Here is an 18,027-nt window from a genome sequence, read left to right as displayed (position 1 = left end):
TGTAGTAACTGTTAAATGAGAAACTATTTTGTTCTGTAAGCATCTTAAGTGAGAATAACAGCACAATTGGAAGAGCGTAGTCAACGTCACTGAACTGTGCATGTAGAAATTTTTGAAATGGTGTATCTTTGGCTATGTGTATTTTCACCAAAAAAAAAGGTTGAGGAGTTAGAGGGTTGACATGTTGTGGGGTTGTTAACCAGTGTCATAAAACAATATGTGTACTACTGTTCCATGAGAAAATATTTGTTCTGTAAGCCTTCACCTGAAGTACAATTAAAAAAAAAAAAATTTTAGTCTTTTATTTTTTCTTCATTACTTTGATGCTTCTTGTTCTCCAGTCTTGGCTTTTTTCAGGCTTATGATTTGGATGCTTTAAGCACAGATTTTTAAAATTGTATGGCATTTCTTTATTGTATTTCTACAACTGGATTTTGTTTTTAATGAATTTACATATTTTGTTGTTTATAGGAACGGGTGAAGTCTGTATTTCATACCAAAGAGTTTGGGAAAATTATTAACTTCAAGACCCCAGAGGATGCTAGGGTAAATATAGTGAATCTTTGCTTAAACAGATAAGAGCTTCTCATTTCAAAGCCATGTAATTGGACAGTTTTTAAAAGGAGATAATAAGTTTTGTTTCAGAAGTTTTTAAATTGTGTTTGTTTTGGTAGTTTTTGTGTACGTAACTAGATAGTATTTCCTCAAAGTTGTTTTTCACTAGATTTAATTCAGATTTAAAACAAATTGCACCATCTATTTTAAAGCCTAACTGGTAGTACCTTTTAAAAAGCTAACAAACAAAATACATTATTTCATTCTAGTGTAAACTTGCCACTCCAGCAGGGAAAGTACAGCCCCAAATTGTTGATTTCTCTCCTGCATAGTTACAGTGATTCAAATAAAACAAAAACGTAACATGGCTCAGGGCAAAGGGAGCCAAGCCTGGAGTCAGAAAATCTGAGTTTGAAAACTGATTCTTTTTTTCTTGACTCTAGGACCTTGGGGAAGTCACTTATTCAAAATGGTAATAATGTGAACTGAAAAGCACTATACATACTTTAGGGATTATGACAAATACAAGGATGTCTACTGTCAAGAAAATGAACACTATCAACTGACTATCTGATCTCACTGATCACAGCTAAGACCTTATTCCTGGTGCTGTGAATTGTACTCACTGTATCTGTGTAACTTGTAACGAGAACACACTTCTTCTTTACTTGAACCCTGGGCCTCCTGCCAGGCTCCAAACAGATACCTGGCCTCCTCCCCTCATACTGCTGTCTACATTGACCCTGACTGGGTATAGCATTTACCAGTGAACTTGTCACCTCTGGATCCCACACCAGCGACCTCCCCGGCCCACACACACATACCTTAGACTTGTTAGCATGTGCTCTGCAGTTTTCTTCCGAGACGTTGTGATGTAAGACAACACTGGCATTCTGACCGTAGAAAATTGAAAGGGGGAAGAGTTACAAAGAAAGAGGAATAAAATGCCTAGAGCCTCAATATGCATATCACCTGAAATGAGGAGACAGAGTGGAGCAGGATGACAGCATGACTTTTAGGCCATCCTTTTTATGATGTTGAAGGGCATTACCACCTATTTTGATTTCTCTATAGTAAATTTTCCATTGAGTCCATTGAATGTTTGTTTTTATCCTTTTCCTGATCTGCTGGAAATATCCAGAGAAAGCTACAGAGCTCAGTTCTCTTTCTCTCCTTATCCTATAGCTACCTCACTGGGTTCTTCTTAAGTTAAAGAGGCACAAATGTCTCTGCTAAAGCTGTTTTATAATGCAATAACCTCAGTATCACCTCCAAGGCTTTTATCTGTCATATGGGCCTAATAATAATATACATTATCAGTAGAAAGGTTTGCGTTACCTTTGTATTTTATTTTTGTGACTTCAAATTCTTTTAGAATAGAAAATATATCATGAGAACACTTAAATGCTCGAGAACGTTGCTATGCCATTCTATGCTTTGGAGGCCTTGTGATACAGAATTGAAACAGGTTAGAAGAAATTTCATAGAGATGATTTTCATACTATGCCATGATTATTCAGTCCAGCTGCCAGATGCCCTTTTCTTTTATGATGTCTCATTTCACTCTTCTCATTCTGAAGATGAACATCCGAGAACAAAGACCTTAGAAAAACATTATTGCCACTGTTAAACTGCATGCAGTACCATTGTCCGTGAGCCACCTGGGCCATTTAAGTGAGTTAGTGATCACTTGTGCGGGATGAATTTTGTGTATTGGTTAAGTAGTCGGAATACACCTAACTAAACTGGAAAGCCAACTTTTGGATTTCCGTTTGTTAACATTTCAAGTCTCACTGCAAGTTTATTGAAGTAAACAAATGTTGGTTTATTTCCCCCACAACAGTGGATCCTCGCAAAGCTAGAAGAAGCAAGAGAACCTTCCCCAAGCCCCTGATGGAGAACACTGGCTGAAGACACACAGCAATAAATCATTACAGCTTCCAGGTTTTACCTTCCAAAGCCTTTCTGGTTACCCATCCCAAAGTCTCTTTAGGAAGCATATTACAGAAGTAATTTCAAATACCCTGTATATTAGATGTTAAAAAGAAAAAAAAAAGTCAATTAGAATCAGGTATACAGCTATGTGATTAAAATATTTCAACTCTTTGGGAATCCATTGGGTTTTCTAACTTGAATCATGCATCTGATTAAAATTATAATTCTTTTGTAAAAGAAGAAACTGTTTTTTTTTTTTAAATGAACCTTAAATATTTGCTCCAGGTGATTCTCTGCAATGGTGGAGAGGTCACCCAAAGTTAATCTTCACATGCCGCCAAGTTTAATGTTCTACTATACATTTTAACTTCTGTCATGCTTACTTCAAACTGCCTGAATGAGTGATGGGTAAATGACCATATCAAACATTGCCTCATTGCTATCAAGAAAACTTTGGTGGTGATTTCCTCAGAAAGATGAAGTTCTAATTACTGACAAATATTTTGATATTATTTTCCTTATATTTTAATAATGGATAGGTTTGAATTATACTTAAAATGCATAACATGACTCTGAAAAAAATCTCTTTTTTATATAATGTGATATAGATTGAATACTCCTTCATCCCTCTTCTTAAGAAAGGCTTTTAGAAATGAGTATCATACTCAAAAAGGGAAAGCCCCTCTCAGAACTTTGGAGCCTTAGAAATACTTCCTGAAGCCAACTCCATGGGTTGTACTTGTTTCACCTAATTCATATTTTTAATAGACTGCTGATATCAAAGGAAAATTCTTGAAGCCTTAACAATACTGACTTTCCAATCATCGGTAATATGAAATAAAATTTCCAACATCTTAAATACAATGAGCTATGCTTCAGAACACACAGCTCCTCTCACAAGTAAATGTACCTTAAAATCTGACCCAGTAACCTGTCCTGCTGGCATTAGACTTGAGAATTTCTGGTTTACTTTCTCTGCATTTATTCAAGCGGGAATCCCTGTTCTTGATGTAGAGCTCATCAGAGCAAAAATCATGGGCTGCGCGTTAGTAAAAATAAGGCCACGGGGTTTTTTTCCTGATTTTTCTCCAAGATCTTTGTACCTGAATATTAATGGACTTTTTCAAGTCAGAGGGGATGAATATATGATTGTGAACTATGAAGAGAATGTTGCAGTGTCTAATTATTGAATAATATACAGTATTCAATGCATGTTCTGTGTGTGCCAAATGGTTATGAATTGTTTTTGGAATTGAGGACTCTGTATAGTCAATGGTTGTGAAAATCTCCTCAGGCTCCTCAAACCCTTGCTTTGTTGTAAAAGCTAAAATAAACAGCATGCCAGACTGTAACTGTATTATTTTCTTGTCAAAACTTGTTACTATATACTGTTGATTTTCCTCTAATTACAAAAACACATTATGTTTATTATCAATAGTTTCCCCCAGAATGTTTTTTCTCTGCTGAACATAAATTGAATCAAAAGATGACAAATTTCAAACCACATGATAGCATGTGTCCCCATGATTACCTTTGTTCAAAGTAAAATACACATTTTCTGTATTGCTGAGCTCCTCCAATGTTGCATACATCAGAATTAAACCTAAGAGTAGAGGAAGTCAGAAAGCTTGCTTCAGATTGTCCTCATCCGAGATGTTGCTTTACGGAAGTTCCATTCAGTGCCACTAGCCAAGTACCTCATTACCTACTCCAGTTCCGTGATTCTGGCATTCTCAGAAAAAGTATAAATCCATAATTCCTTGAGTGTCCAATGGTGAAGGGAAAAAGCCTACAAGACTAAGCATAGAAACTTTTCTAGTATTCTCTAGAGGCCAGCCAGAGTGGATTCTGTAACTAGTAAACATGCAAAGCCAGTGTGCCTCTCCTTCCTGCTCCCTTTTCAAGAACAACCTAGAACCCTCTCTTTTCATTCTTCCTTTGTCAGTCATCTACCCATCAATGCCTCCCTGTCACTTATACTCTGTTTCCAGAGTAGAAGGAGCCACAATTTCAAGAGCAGTAGTTTGTTCATCACTTATTTTAGAAGGTTGTCTTCATCTAAACAAAAAACTAAACATCAGTAGCATCAGATCACTAGATGAGTCAGTCTTTTTAGCTTAGCATTGTACAACGTACAGTTATGTGTCTGACTCTATATTCTGTTTTTCTTGAATGTTACAGAGTCCAGAATCTTACTGTATTTGAAAACTATCTGCCATGAATTACATTACGCTACGATTAGTGGCTCTCTCTTTGAGAACCTTAAGCTTGTGTTAGTCTTTTGGAAGTTGCTGTGGAATGAGGTCCTGAGTATTGTGTCCTTTCTCTCTATATATTATTTGCTATAGCCCCAGGCTTTTAATTCTAGCACATCTGCTATTCTGGTCCATGATTATTATGTGAAACCCAAGGCAGAGTGTGTCTGTTCTCTGCCAACTCTCCTCCAGAAAACCATGGTCATTAAAAATAGCAATGTTCTTTCTGGTACAAAAAGAAGTTTGTGATTTCTTCACATTTTCGAAGTACTCTGAGCCAAAGAGTGTGTATACTTCTTCAACGCTTCTCTATCACTTTGCAAAATAGTATAGTGTATATATTGACTGCTTCTTCTCTAGTGCTGGCGAGACCCTGAAATTGTTCCAGGCTCAGTTATTTCCTGGTCTGTAAGTAATCATTACCACCTTTAGACGGTCCTTCATTGCCCTTCTCTCTCCCATAATCCTAATCATCCCAAAACTATCCTGTGGCCTCCAAGTAAATAAGAAAATTCCGTTAATCTTAAATGTTGTCTTTTCTATCATAATTCCCTCCCTCATTATTTCTGATAGTAGTTGCAGTGATATCCCAGTGAGTGTCTGTACTCACAGCTCATTTCTCAGAAACACCCTGCAGAGAGGTGTCCTATCCTTGGCTGGTAAAAAAAAAAAAAAAAAAAAAGACTGACTCAGTGCTAGATTTTCTTCACCTTAGTTATTGAGTCCTCAGTTGCCCATGTTAGTTCATCCTTCAGACTGCGCCCAGTGCTCCCTGCATAGGCACCTGTGTTAAAAAGATTGGGACAAAGTACTGGCTTAGTTTCCCCGTAGGAGCTGAAAGTGTGTGCCAAATACACTGAAGGCGAAAGTAGCCGACACACTCAGAGAAATTGGTTTGAGTTCCAAGGCTATTGCTTTGTACCTTTTTCCAGGATCAGCCAAAATTCTCAAGTACAGTGTTTTTCAAACTGTAGGTCTTAACCCCTTAATGGATTGTGAAATCAATTCAACAGCTGAAGACTAGCCTTTTTTTAAAGCAGAATAGAGGAGAAAAATACCAGACAGCACTGCATTTAACAGGGGTTTCCTGAAATATTGTTTCACTTAAATACTTGTTTCTATAGTGAAGTGGGTCACAATGTAAAATGTTATTTCCTATTGTGGATTGCAGTTAAAAAAAAAAAAAAAAAAGCTTGAAAGCCATTGATCTAGAAGGATTGGACCATCCAGTGATTGCTGGAACAGTCTGTGGAGCCCGAGCTCACATAAGGAGTAGCAGATCCACAGCTCAGGCAGTGTTCAGACTGTGAGCGTTGTCTTTTTCTTCAGAGTGAGACGATAGTTCTATTTTGGTTTATAAAATGTTTTCCTTTCCTGGTATTTATCAGATAGCCTCATATCATACAGTAGAATCAGAAAAAGCATAGAAAAACTAGATTCACAAACACTTGCCCAGAAAGGCCACAGGATATCATTTAACTTGATGTATCTCAATCCCATTCCCACTAAGAATTTTACTAGGATTGGGCAGAAGTTCTCCTTTTGAGTAGGTTGAATTTGCTCCATCTCCCTTTTGGCTAGCATAATGACATCATGCCTGGTAAAGTAGAGGGTCAGAGAAAAAGAGGAAGAACCTCAACAAGATGGATAGATTGATACAGTGGTTGCAACAATTGGCTCAAGCATAGCAACAATTGTGAGGATGGTGCAGGACCAGGCAGTGTTTCATTCTGTTGTAGGTAGGGTCACTATGAGTCAGAACCAACTCGACGGCACCTAATACCACCACCACCACCACCGCCACCACCACCTTTTGACTGATTCACCGTATAGGTGGCAGAGGCCTTAAAAATGGGGATTCTGTGTAGGGTGCTGGCTTGTAGGGCCAAAACACTCATTCTCTGGGGGGTGCTATACAAATGTCAATACAATTTAGCTGAAAATAATTGGATTTCCTCATTTCTTTAAGACCTACATAGAAAATTTAGATAACCAGCATTCCTTATTCAGGATTCAATACAGAATTTAGTAAATCTGGTTTTTTTGGTGCTACTTAGTATCATAGACTAAAAGCGGACCCATTCAACCTCCTGCTGAATCCTTTCATACGTACTTTCTAAGCGCCTTACTGCTAATGCTAATTAGGTTAGCATTAATCAGTTAAAGTTTTATGATTCTAGTAATCTGTATTTTCATTCAGTGACTAATACTGCTATTAGTACAAACTTTTTCTCATGCTTCTTTTCTTTCTACCAATTAGTCTAAAGTAATGTTGGTTTCAGGCCTATCCCAAACGCTGACCAGCACATGCACTGAGAAGATAGATACTGGACCCTTCCTACTCTGTCACAAACCTCATACATGTCTCTTTAGTTGAAACCTGTTTTCACTTTATTTTCTCTTTTGTGAAATAAATTATTTCATGTCTGATGAAAAGAATTTTTTTCTTTTTTTTTAGGATTATAGATTAGTTGTACTTTTTTTAAAACAAAAACATTCTGGTATTTCAGGAAGATTGGTAATTTTAGTTACCCAAAGGGCTACCCAGGAAATGTAACTTCTTTTCTTTATAGGTTGATATGAGTGTATTTTTTTATGTTTTTATTAATTTATACAAATACCAATTGTTTAATTTGTATTAGAGTTTAACACCTGCGATAATAGACATCCAACTGTTAACCCGAAAATTCCTGTGTCTTTTACCATTCATTTATTATTGCTCTGATACCTTAATAATGTATCCCTTCACTAATGAAGTCCTTGTAACAAGAAACCTCGTAAGGGTATTATAATAAAAAACATAGCAACCAGAAGTGTACTTAAAATACCACATGTTGTAAGACCCCCAACATTTCTTGGTTAAGCCATAGTCAGTGTTCCATTGATTATTCAAAAGTTCCCAATTCTTGGGCTGAAAAACACTGAAGTAAAAATGTTGCCTGAATTACACTGAAGTGTTCTCAGTGTTAGTTTTATAGCCACACTCACAAACTATTAGAAATTGTATCTGGGAGTGGTGCAAGGTAAGCTAGATTGTTACGGACTTGTAAAAATGATATATGACTGTGTATTACATATAAAAATGAATTTTTCAGGGACTGTGCACTTTAAAAAATTCCCTCTCTTACTGATTTTTTTATTTATCAAATAGTCTTGTGCTTCTTTGGAATGTTTATTCTTTGGTGAAAAGACAATCACTGGTGATGATAATTAGTTTTTTAATTATGTATCTCTGCATCACTTTTAGTTTTCTTACCCCGCTTATGGGGGCTTCTGGCCCAGTTGCCTGTTAACACAGTCTCTGCCTTGTTTTTGTGTATTTGGATAAAATAATTTTTAAACATAAAGTTTACAGTGAAGTTCTTCCTTTTGAACTTTTGACTTTAGTCTTTTTTTTTCCTGAAAATTGGTTGGCCATGCTCGCTAATCACTTTTCTCTAAATAATGATAATTATTTCTAGGTATTGGTAGATTTGGATTGCATGGTAAGATGACTTCCCAGTTTATCCATGTATACTGTTTTCAAATAAATTGAGTCAAATAAAGATTTCTGATCTTCAGTCTGCCTCTTCTTTAGTTATTGGATAGGATTAGAAGCATTATCGATAGTCTTTCCTCACCTATCTAAACTACCCTTTTGGTGGCCCTAATAAATTGTGGATAACTAACAGATTAGCCAGAGTCCTGAGTTTCGGTCAAAGCTGACAGCATTCCAGCCCAACGTGATCATTGCTCACTGAAAACTTGACTGGCAATACTCACTAAACTCTTAAGTGCCAAGAGTGTGTCTGTCAATCTCAGAAAACAGCAAATGAGTCCTTTCCTCAGGAAGTAATGACTATATTTTGAAAGAGGGACTTCAGGGAAAGTCTTCTACTTACAGAATCAATAGTGGCAGAGGTGATTAATTTACCTTTAATATGGAGAGTTCAGCCTTTCCCTGACTTAAGAAAATACTTTATTATTACCAGCTTTGTTAATGATTTACTTGACAGCCGTCCTACAACTAGAGGTGATTAAAAACCATCATTTTCTTGTATGCTTTAAGTGTCAGCCTGAGATAAATTAAAAATAACAATAGTAAAATACTAGAAAGTGCTTGGGATAAAAAGCAAAATTCCACATTGTTTATTGTCCCTGATTGCTGATTCAATTGAGCCCTTTTTCATAGGCTAATTGGCTAATCGGAACCAGTTCAAGCTCTTTAGCCCACTGGGGCAGGAAGAGTGTTTCTTTTTGTTGTTAGGTTTATTTGTTATGTTTGTAGGTATCCTGAAGAGCTAGTCCCCCATCTCTTTGTTCTCTTGTGCAAAACTGTCTTGGTTATCCCTGGACCTTTACTATTTTGATAAATGTTAGCATCAGTGTGTCAAATTCCACAAAAACTTGTGCTCTTGAAAACATCCCTTGAGTGAGGATTAGTTTTTAAAGCTTAATGTTGCTATGGTAGAATCATTAGCTATAAGCATAATTCCCATCTTTTCCAGCATTGTTCTTTCTTCTGTTCTTTAATAGTTTCACACCTGGAATTATGGCAACGGAATGAGAACCTGACAGTAGTCCACTAACTGGCTGATACCAAGGCACAGAGCAGCTATAGGAATGCTGACACGTAATTGCATAACATATGTGGCCAGCCCAGGTACATTCTGTAGACAGATTGGAGGCAAATCACTTAAGTGTTGTGTGTACATACACACATATATGAGCATGTATATGTATATGAGTGCATACCTTCAAATAAAAAGCAGAAACCAAACCACCTTGGGCCTTTAGTTGGAAGCACTCTGTACTTTTCAGGGGATTCTGCCTCTGCTACTAACCAAACATGATGATGAATACAGACTTGCCTCAAAAGAAGGAAATTTAGGAAAGTTTCTGATTTATTAACTGTTTAGGTCACAGCATTTGACCTTAGGAGCAGAACCATCAACCATGAGGTCAAAGAAACACAAGATAATTCAGTGCTAATACAATGGTATATTCTTAACCTTCTCAGAAAAGCACAGCATACATAGTTCAAACATAACAAATCTGTGATGGCCATCAGAATGGTGGCAGGGATTACGTAACATTCATTAAACAATTTAGACTTTTAGCCATTTCACAAGTTTACAAGACCTGGTCATAGACATTGGAATATATATATATATATATATGTGTGTATATACATATATATATATTCATACATTTTCACCAATATATGCAATCTAGAGCCCATCTACCATATGTCAATTTTGGCTTCGTGGAGATAAAATCGTGTCAAAACTAAGTTAGATGTACTGATTTATTCATTAATTTGGCTTAGAAAGTTAACACACAAAAAGAACTGTTTAAAAAAATCTTTGGTAGCATTTTAAAGAAGTCATACTTCAGCATGAAGAGAGAAAAACTCAATTCAGAATGTATGTAAATTGCAAGATTTAGTAAAAAGCTTCAAACCCATTAACATTCTTTAAAAAAAGTCACCCAAATTAATCCCTTAGAGGTCTTAAGGCATGATCTGTAAATTAATGGGCCCTTCTGAGTAAAAGCTGTTACATGATTTTTAATGGTTATTATTAAACACACTTAAAATAATAAAAAAACAGTAAATCACAGTGGCTTTTTAAAATTCTATAAAATATCAAATTCAAAAATTACACAGAAATTTACAATCAAAAGTCAGGAAAAGAACTAGAAAAACAATTTGAGAATAAAGGCTTTAAGAAAGGTTTTGGTAAACTCAAATCTCTTCCAAGTTGCATGGCCCATCTCTGTCCCATGTTCTGCATGACACTCGGCTTCTGGCACAGTGGGCTGGGTCAGGTGATGTCAGAGCATTGGCAAAGAAAACGAGGAGCTTCTAAATCATGTCTTCGGTTACGGAGGAGTGGGCAGCAGCTTTTAAACTAAGTTGAATTCCCTCAGGTTTAGTTGTAGAATTGTGTCTTTAACGGCAGCAAACACAAAGCGGATATTCTCGGTATCTGTGGCACACGTGAAGTGGGAATAGATGACTTTCTCTTTGTCAGGATTCTGATCTTGATAAAGCTTCAGGATAAAGTCTCTGGCAGCTTTGACATCCTGCTTTGGTCCTAGTCATGAGTTCAATTAGAGGAAGAAAGAAGAAAGATACCACGGTGTCTTCCCAAGAATTATGTTTAATGTATGCTTGTTCTCATTTGAAGGAGCCCTGGCGGCGCAGTGGTTAAGAGCTCAGCTGCTAACCAAAAAGGTTAGCGGTTGTAATCCACCAGCCGCTCCTTGGAAACCCTATGGGGCAGTTCTACTCTGTCCTATAGGGTCGCTATGAGTCGGAATTGACTCGATGGCAACAGGTCTGGTGGCTCAACGGTTAAGTGCTTGGCTGCTAACACAAAGGTCAGCAATTTGAACCCACCAGCCACTATGGGGGAGAAAGATGTGGCAGCCTGCTCCTGTAAAGATTAAAACCTTGGAAACCCTATGGGGCGCTTCTTCTCTGTCCTGTAGGGTCGCTATGAGTTGGAATCGACTCAACAGCAACAAGTTTGGCTGTTTGATTTGTTCACATTTGGGATCTTTCCTTGATCTGTCTTATTTTATTTCTAGGGGAGAGTTTGCCCGGGGCATTATTTTTATTGTACTTCATTATGAATCCTTAAAATAGTATTTTTAAGTGTCCACTGGTACTTGAAAATTGTACTTTAAATGATTTCTTTAAAAATAGTGACCCAGTTTAATTTTCTGATTTGGACCACTTTTGAAGAGAGGGCATCGTTAATTCAGACAGACAGAAGTGGGCTAGGAACAGTAAAAGGGAAGAATGCAGGAACTAACATTATTAGGTACCGAAGTCTATTTTGGAAACCCTGGTGGCATAGTGGTTAAGAGTTACGGCTGCTTACTAAAAGGTTGGCAGTTTGAATCCACCAGGTGCGCCTTAGAAACCCTATGGGGCAGTTCTACTCTGTCCTTTAGGGTCGCTATGAGTTGGAATCGACTCGAGGGCAACAGGTTTGGTTATGGGTTTAAGTCTATTTTAAAGCTTGGGCCTTGCTACTACAATGTCTATGTGGTTAATTAGGGCATCCTCTCTCCTGCCTCGCTTAAGTTACGTGTATAAAGAACTTCAACATCCACCCTGTGTCTGGTAAAGGAGATGTCCCACTTCAACCTACACTTAAGAAGTGCCAGGCACTCTGACTGGTGCTGGGAATGCAAAGAAAAATCTCTGCTCTCAAGGAGCTGATGGGGGAGACAATACTACACAGCGTGCTGAGACCGAGTGAGAGCAGGTCAGCCCAGCACAGAGGAGGCACATGATGCCAAACAGAGGGTCAAAAAGGCCTCCCCAAGGAGATGCCTGAGCTGGCTCCTGGAGGGAAAAAAAAAGCAGAGTTAGCAGGAGCTGGCCAGTGTATTCCAGACATTGGGAGAGGCCTGTGTGGCGGGGCTGGAGCAGCTGGAGCTTCGATGTAAAGTGGGGAATGGTGAGGGGGCTGTTAGAAGCAGGCCACTGAGGCCCTTGTGAGCTGTTAGGAACTTTGGACTGATGCCAGGGAGGACAGGAATACTGTTCACGAGATGAATGCTTACTTACCTGTGTATTCAGGGAAATAGCTGATTAGATGAGAGTACATGATTTTCTCTTCCAGGAGATCCTTCTTGTTTAAGAACAAAATCACAGATGAGTTCAGAAACCAAGGGTAGGTGATAATGGTTTTAAATAAGGCTTTGCTCTCTTCCATGCGGTTCTAAGGGAGAAAAAAGGGACTCAGAATAAACTAGAAAGAAAAGCAGTACCTTGGAAGCAATATGCCAGATTGGTGGTTCTCTCTATCTGTTCCTCTCTCACCCAGCTGCAGTCTCTGTGTCTCTGTCCTTGCTGAAGTTGGTGGGCACAAGGGGGCCACAGACCTCAGGCCTCCTGCTTCTGTTTCCTCCCCACCCGCACCCTCTCATGAATCACGCCCACCTGCTGCCTCCTGGGTCTCCTACACAGATCCCCTCTCCCTCTAGCCCAAAACCAACATGCAAGGAAAAGGAAAGAGCTTTTGTGCAACTTGAAAAAAGAAGGTTCATACCCACATTTGGTAAAAGTGTTCTGTGTCGTGTAATTATTGGAATTATCACATGGGGAAGTTGGAAGCTCCAGATCTGAGAGACCCACTTTCATTGGGTGCGGGCTTCCAGACCGCACGTGAGGGGTCAGGTGATGGTGAGAGGCAGGAAGGCACCTTCAGCAGTGAGTGCCAGCCACTGGCAAGGACGGGGACTAATGCTACTGAGCCCCTGTCTGTACATGCTTTCCATGCATGTAAGACAGGCAAGCTGTGCTGGGGGAAGAGTGTCTATGGATGAGCATACTATTGTTTAGAAAATTTAAAACTCTCCCAAACTCATACAATAGTAAGACCTGGTGAAGGCTTTGTAGAGGGACAGTAACCATTTCTAAGCATTAGACATTGACGAGGAAATATTAAATGCTCCTGATTTGTGGAGAACAGACAGGACACATACAGATCTTATCTGGTGACGACAATTGTTCTGTTGTTGTTGTTGGGTGCCATCGAGTTGGTTCTGACTCATAGCGACCCTACATATAACAGAATGAAACACTGCCTGGTCCTACACCATCCTCACAATCATGCTATGTTGGAGCCCATTGTTGCAGCCACTGTGTCGGTTGTTCTAGTCCTGAGTATTTCAAAGTTGAGCACAGCCACTCCAGAGAGAGAGGTCATAAATCTCTATTTCCCTACACTCCCAGACACCCCGGCTCGTTCTGCCTCTCAATACATTTTCAGGATTAAGATCCAGATTTTATTACCAGAGAGGTAACCCCTCACTCTAACTGTCTTGTTTTTAAAACTCCTTTAAAATGGATTATGACCTTGTCAGTAATGCTCCCCGAGGAATTACATACAATATGTGAAAACAATTCCTATACAGCCTGGTGAGTGGATCTAACACTTACCTACAACCAGGAGGGAAAAGTCTGGAGTGCCAGCCACTCAATTTTTCTCTCAATACCTTGTGATTTTTATGAGGAGGAATTGTTTAATTTCTAAGCATATCAGGCTTAGCCATTGGTCCCTTGTGCACCTGACTAATCTTTTGAGTTTCCTGAGAAATGTCACAAAGTGATTCCTGAGACAAATTTGGAGCTAATTTTCATATTGATAACTAGATGCCTTTGCTTTTTTAAAAAAATCTCCCCACTTGAAGAGCTGGGCGGCAGCCAAGGTATCTGTTCTTTGCACAGTGACACAAGCAAACGGGTTAATCCTTCACTAATTAGCCAATGTAGTTGGGCTCCTCAGGGAAAATCTCTCAAGAATTACAAAGTATCATTTGTTCACTGTTACTGTCTGGTCCTGGACAGAGCCTTTTACTGATTTACTTTCATACCCTGGAAACAAGAGACATTTTTATAAAAGGTCAAGAGATCTTGTGCAAGTTTAGGGACAAAGATGATGGACAGGACATTGCTATTCCCCCACAGAAAATGCCCCACCTCACAAACAAGAGGCTGTGATGGTCTCTTCAGTTTCCAGGCAGATCCATGGTAAGGCCTTCTACCCAACAGCTCTGCAGGGCATGCTGAGTGGATAACTGGGATGGATGTCAGAGCTGCCCTGAGGGAACCCCTCCCAGGGAAGTGAAGAGAGATGCAATCCCAGGTGGCCCCTAGAACAGCTCCAAGCATCTGACACCACTCCCCATTTGGGAGTAATGGTTGTTGTTAGGTGCCATTGAGTCAATTCTGACTCGTGGCAACCCCATGTTGTTACACGGTAGAACTGCCCCGTAGAGTATTCTTGACTGCAATCTTTATGGAAACACATCTCCAGGCCTTTTGTTCCATAGTACTGCCAACCTTAAGGTTAGTTGTTGAGCACAAACCGTTTGTGCCACCTAGGGACACTGGCAGTAATTAAGGACCTAATTGGGGAGGGCTGTGGGCCTATGGAGGATGCTGGGATGCCTGTTCTCAGACGAAGTTTATTAGAAACAATGTTTCTCAACTTTGGCTGTGCAAAAGCTGTGTGGAGCTTGGCAAAGATACCCCCAACCGAAACCCAGTAAATACAAAGTCTCTTGTGTGGGGTCTAAATGACATTAAAAAAAAGTTCCCCAAGGGACTCCAATATGCAGCCAACGATGAGAACCACTGCTTCCGAGTGGTTTTCAACCTTAGCTGCACATTACAATCACCTAGGGAGCGTCTGCAAATCCCCATGCCAGGCCACACCCACTACTAATTAAATCAGCAGCTCTGGTTTGGACCCAGGCACTTTTTTTTTTTTAAGTTCCCCAGGAATTCCAGTGTGCATCCAAGTTTGAGAACTAGGGTTCCAGGCCACTGACCCTCCTACTTGCAGGTGTATTTGAAGTGCCTGGGATCTTGTTAAAATGCAGATTCTGTTTCAGAAGGTCTGGGTTGATTCAGTAGGTTTGCATGTCTAACAAGCTGCCCAGGTGATGCCTATGCTGCTAGTTCAAGGACTTACACTTTGATTAGCAGGGCTTCTTAACCTGACGAATGAGGTTTACTGCCAGAGCTGCCTGGTTTCTTGGAAACTACAGAAATAGATCTCTGTCTTCTACAGCTAATTAAACTCCCCGTCTAGCATACCTCATTGTCACACTCAGCCAAGACCTGGTCATATTCGCTCAGAGCAACCAAGAAAATAATGGAAGTGACACTTTCAAAGCAGTGAATCCATTTCCGTCTTTCAGATCGCTGACCACCAACATCCACCATCCTGTTCAACAGAAACACAGAAGATCACTCAAAGGTTCAAATACGTGACTCTTTGGGGGGAAAGGACATGGATCATTATACCATGGAAATTGGTGCTCTTTGAGGACCTCAATAAATTTTAAGAGTGAAAAAGGATCCTGAGATTAAAACATTTGAGCACCACTGCTTTAGGCACTGGGAAACCCCTGGATGTTTCCTAGCAAAGGAATCACAAAATGTAAATGAAGGTTGAAGACAGAGGCAGAGATGACTCAGGTGGCCCTGCCTGGGGAGACTGGGTGGAAAACACAGCATTCACTTGGGTTTTGCTCCAATCACCGTGGAGTCCAGGACACCAGGCACAAGAGGAGCAGAAAGGCGAGTAGTCTTCTGGGTTCAGCCACCTTTCTTCTGGCCCTGGGCCCATTCTTGTTTCCAATGGACACTCTAACTTGTCCACAAATCCTTTCTGCATTAGCTAATGCCACCCCTTCTTGCTATACAGACCTACAAGTTTCCTCTGTTCAGTAGGAAAATCCAAAGCCTTTACATGTGTCTTTGGAAAGATTGAGGTCCCTGGGTGGTGCAAATGGCTAATGCGCTGAGATGCTAACTGAAAGGCTGGGTGTTCGAGGCCACACAGAGGCACCTAGGAAGAAAGGCCTGGCAATCTACTTCCAAAAATCAGCCACTGAGAGCCCTATGGAGCACAGTTCTAACTCCATCACACATGGGGTCACCATGAGTTGGGATTGACTCCATGGCAACTGGTTTTTTGGAAAGATTTCAGAGACTCATAGCCCAGAGATCACAAGTTCAAATGCCCCAGGGATCAGGCAGTTTGTGAATGAGTCAAGGGGGCCTTTCCTAAGTAGAAAAGCATGAACTGCACAAGGGCTAGGGACCCCATCTAAAGGGAGAGCAGCTACCAAATGCTGCCAAATTTGCTAGGCAAAAAAACAGGCTCACTATTACCAGATCCTCCAACTTTTCAATAAAAACTAGAAGTCAAATGTTTTAAGTGAAGCACCCCAATTGTTAAATGTTGGCTCAAAATTTTTTTAAAACACTGACTGGGCCAAGAGAAGACACCAGTGGGCCACACACAGCCCACAAGCTGCCAGAGCGTACCCTCTATGATAAACACAACTCGGAAGACACTGGACCAGTGGTTAGGTGGCCCCCAGGCCATCCCCAGTACTGCTGTCGGAAAGGTGCTGGGAAGAAAACCAAAGATCCAGCCCTGCCCTTGAAGCACTTCCTGGAGGTATAGCCACACCTGTGATTAATGGCACAGCTGCCTGGCTGGCCCCACCTCATAGGGAGCAGTGGGGAGGGAGCTGGAAAGGGAAAACGGAAATAGTCAAGAGGTTGGGCTTGGAGAAGCCATTCAAAGGGACTCTATTTCAAAGATCAGAATTCTTCAGCTGGAAAGACCCTCCTGGGAAAGGTGCTATGAGCTATTAGATGATAGGTATCATTGGTGGAGGACGTTACTCGTTAACCAGGCACTGGAAAGTAATATGAAACGCACTCATCAAAGGTCGAGAAAGACTGGAAGAAATTTAAAGGTCTCCTTCTTTTTTTTAAGCCTTGGGAACCCCTGACTCTGAGAGGTTTTGGAAGTTGTAAGCGCTAGTTGACTTTGAAAGGTTTAGATAAACTCATGGGCACACAGGCACAGGGGCTGCTTCGAAATCAGGGATGTGCTCACACAGATGCAGAAAATCGAGGGGGCTGTACCAGAGGGCTCCTCTAACCCCACAATTCTTCAGTTGCACTGGGGTGTAGTGGGGGGTACAGACAGTGCCTAAACGTGGGAGGACCCGACTCTTGCTGTCTCAACTAGAAAAGTGTGTATGATCATCACTGTTAGGAGGAACAAGGGTAATGCTGGATAAAAATGGGCTTTGAAGTTTGCAATGCAGCATAAAAAAACAAAAAAACTAAACCCATTGCTGTTGAGTTGATTCCGACTCATAGCAACCCTATAGGACAGAGTAGAAGTGTCCCATAGGGTTTCCAAGGCGCGACATAGGGTTTCCAAGGAGCAGCTTGGGGATTTAAACTGCCAACCTTTTGGTTAGCAGCCCAGCTCTTAACCACTATGCCACCAGGGCTCCAATGCTGTATATATGCACCATATTATTATTATTTGCTATAATTAAATGCAGTGACAATTTACTTAGATTATCCTAAAGGTACTTCAATTGCAGGTTACAGAAGTGTGTGTGTGTGTGTGTGTGTGTGTGTGTTTTACATACAGTAATTATTCCAGACACGCATAAGACTCTTCTATCTAAGGGTAATTAGAAAGGTGAGTTCCCCTCCACTCTAGCAGTTGAGACCCACCACAGTCCTAAATAGCCTGAGACAGAGAGGGCCATCCTCCCCTAAAACACGTAAGACCTATACAGGATAACACAAGTCATATAAATATCTACTTGGGAAATGGATAGCGGTGGTGGTTGCACAATGTGGTGAACGTAATTAAACTCGCTGAATTGTACACTTAAAAATGGTCACAATGACAAATGTTTTGTTACATATATTTTATCACAGTAAATTTTT

At 40.2% G+C, this 18,027-nt stretch overlaps 2 protein-coding genes across 4 annotated transcripts in view; one reads left to right on the top strand and one right to left on the bottom strand.

Moving 5' to 3' along the window:
* VPS13A (vacuolar protein sorting 13 homolog A) overlaps positions 1-2,600 on the top strand; it is a 287,428-nt gene extending 284,828 nt beyond the window's left edge. For all 3 annotated transcript variants that reach the window (XM_004383283.2, XM_023737737.1, XM_023737738.1), the window contains 2 exons: positions 472-546; positions 2,399-2,600. In XM_004383283.2, coding sequence (XP_004383340.1) covers positions 472-546; positions 2,399-2,449 — 126 coding nt within the window. In that variant the 3' untranslated portion in view covers positions 2,450-2,600. The remainder of the gene's footprint in view (positions 1-471; positions 547-2,398) is intronic.
* A 7,884-nt stretch (positions 2,601-10,484) lies between these two features.
* Positions 10,485-18,027, bottom strand: part of GNA14 (G protein subunit alpha 14) — a 211,554-nt gene continuing 204,011 nt past the window's right edge. The window contains exons 5-7 of the mRNA XM_004383282.2: positions 15,349-15,478; positions 12,310-12,463; positions 10,485-10,822 (exon numbers count right to left, since the gene is read on the bottom strand). Of these exons, the coding sequence (XP_004383339.1) occupies positions 10,632-10,822; positions 12,310-12,463; positions 15,349-15,478 (475 nt within the window). The 3' untranslated portion in view covers positions 10,485-10,631. The remainder of the gene's footprint in view (positions 10,823-12,309; positions 12,464-15,348; positions 15,479-18,027) is intronic.

Source organism: Trichechus manatus, unplaced genomic scaffold (genome assembly GCF_000243295.1).
Source record: "Trichechus manatus latirostris isolate Lorelei unplaced genomic scaffold, TriManLat1.0 scaffold00107, whole genome shotgun sequence".
Taxonomy (NCBI): Eukaryota; Metazoa; Chordata; class Mammalia; order Sirenia; family Trichechidae; genus Trichechus; species Trichechus manatus.
Note: the sequence above shows the minus strand (reverse complement) of the source record. Positions and strands in the feature narration are given on the sequence as shown.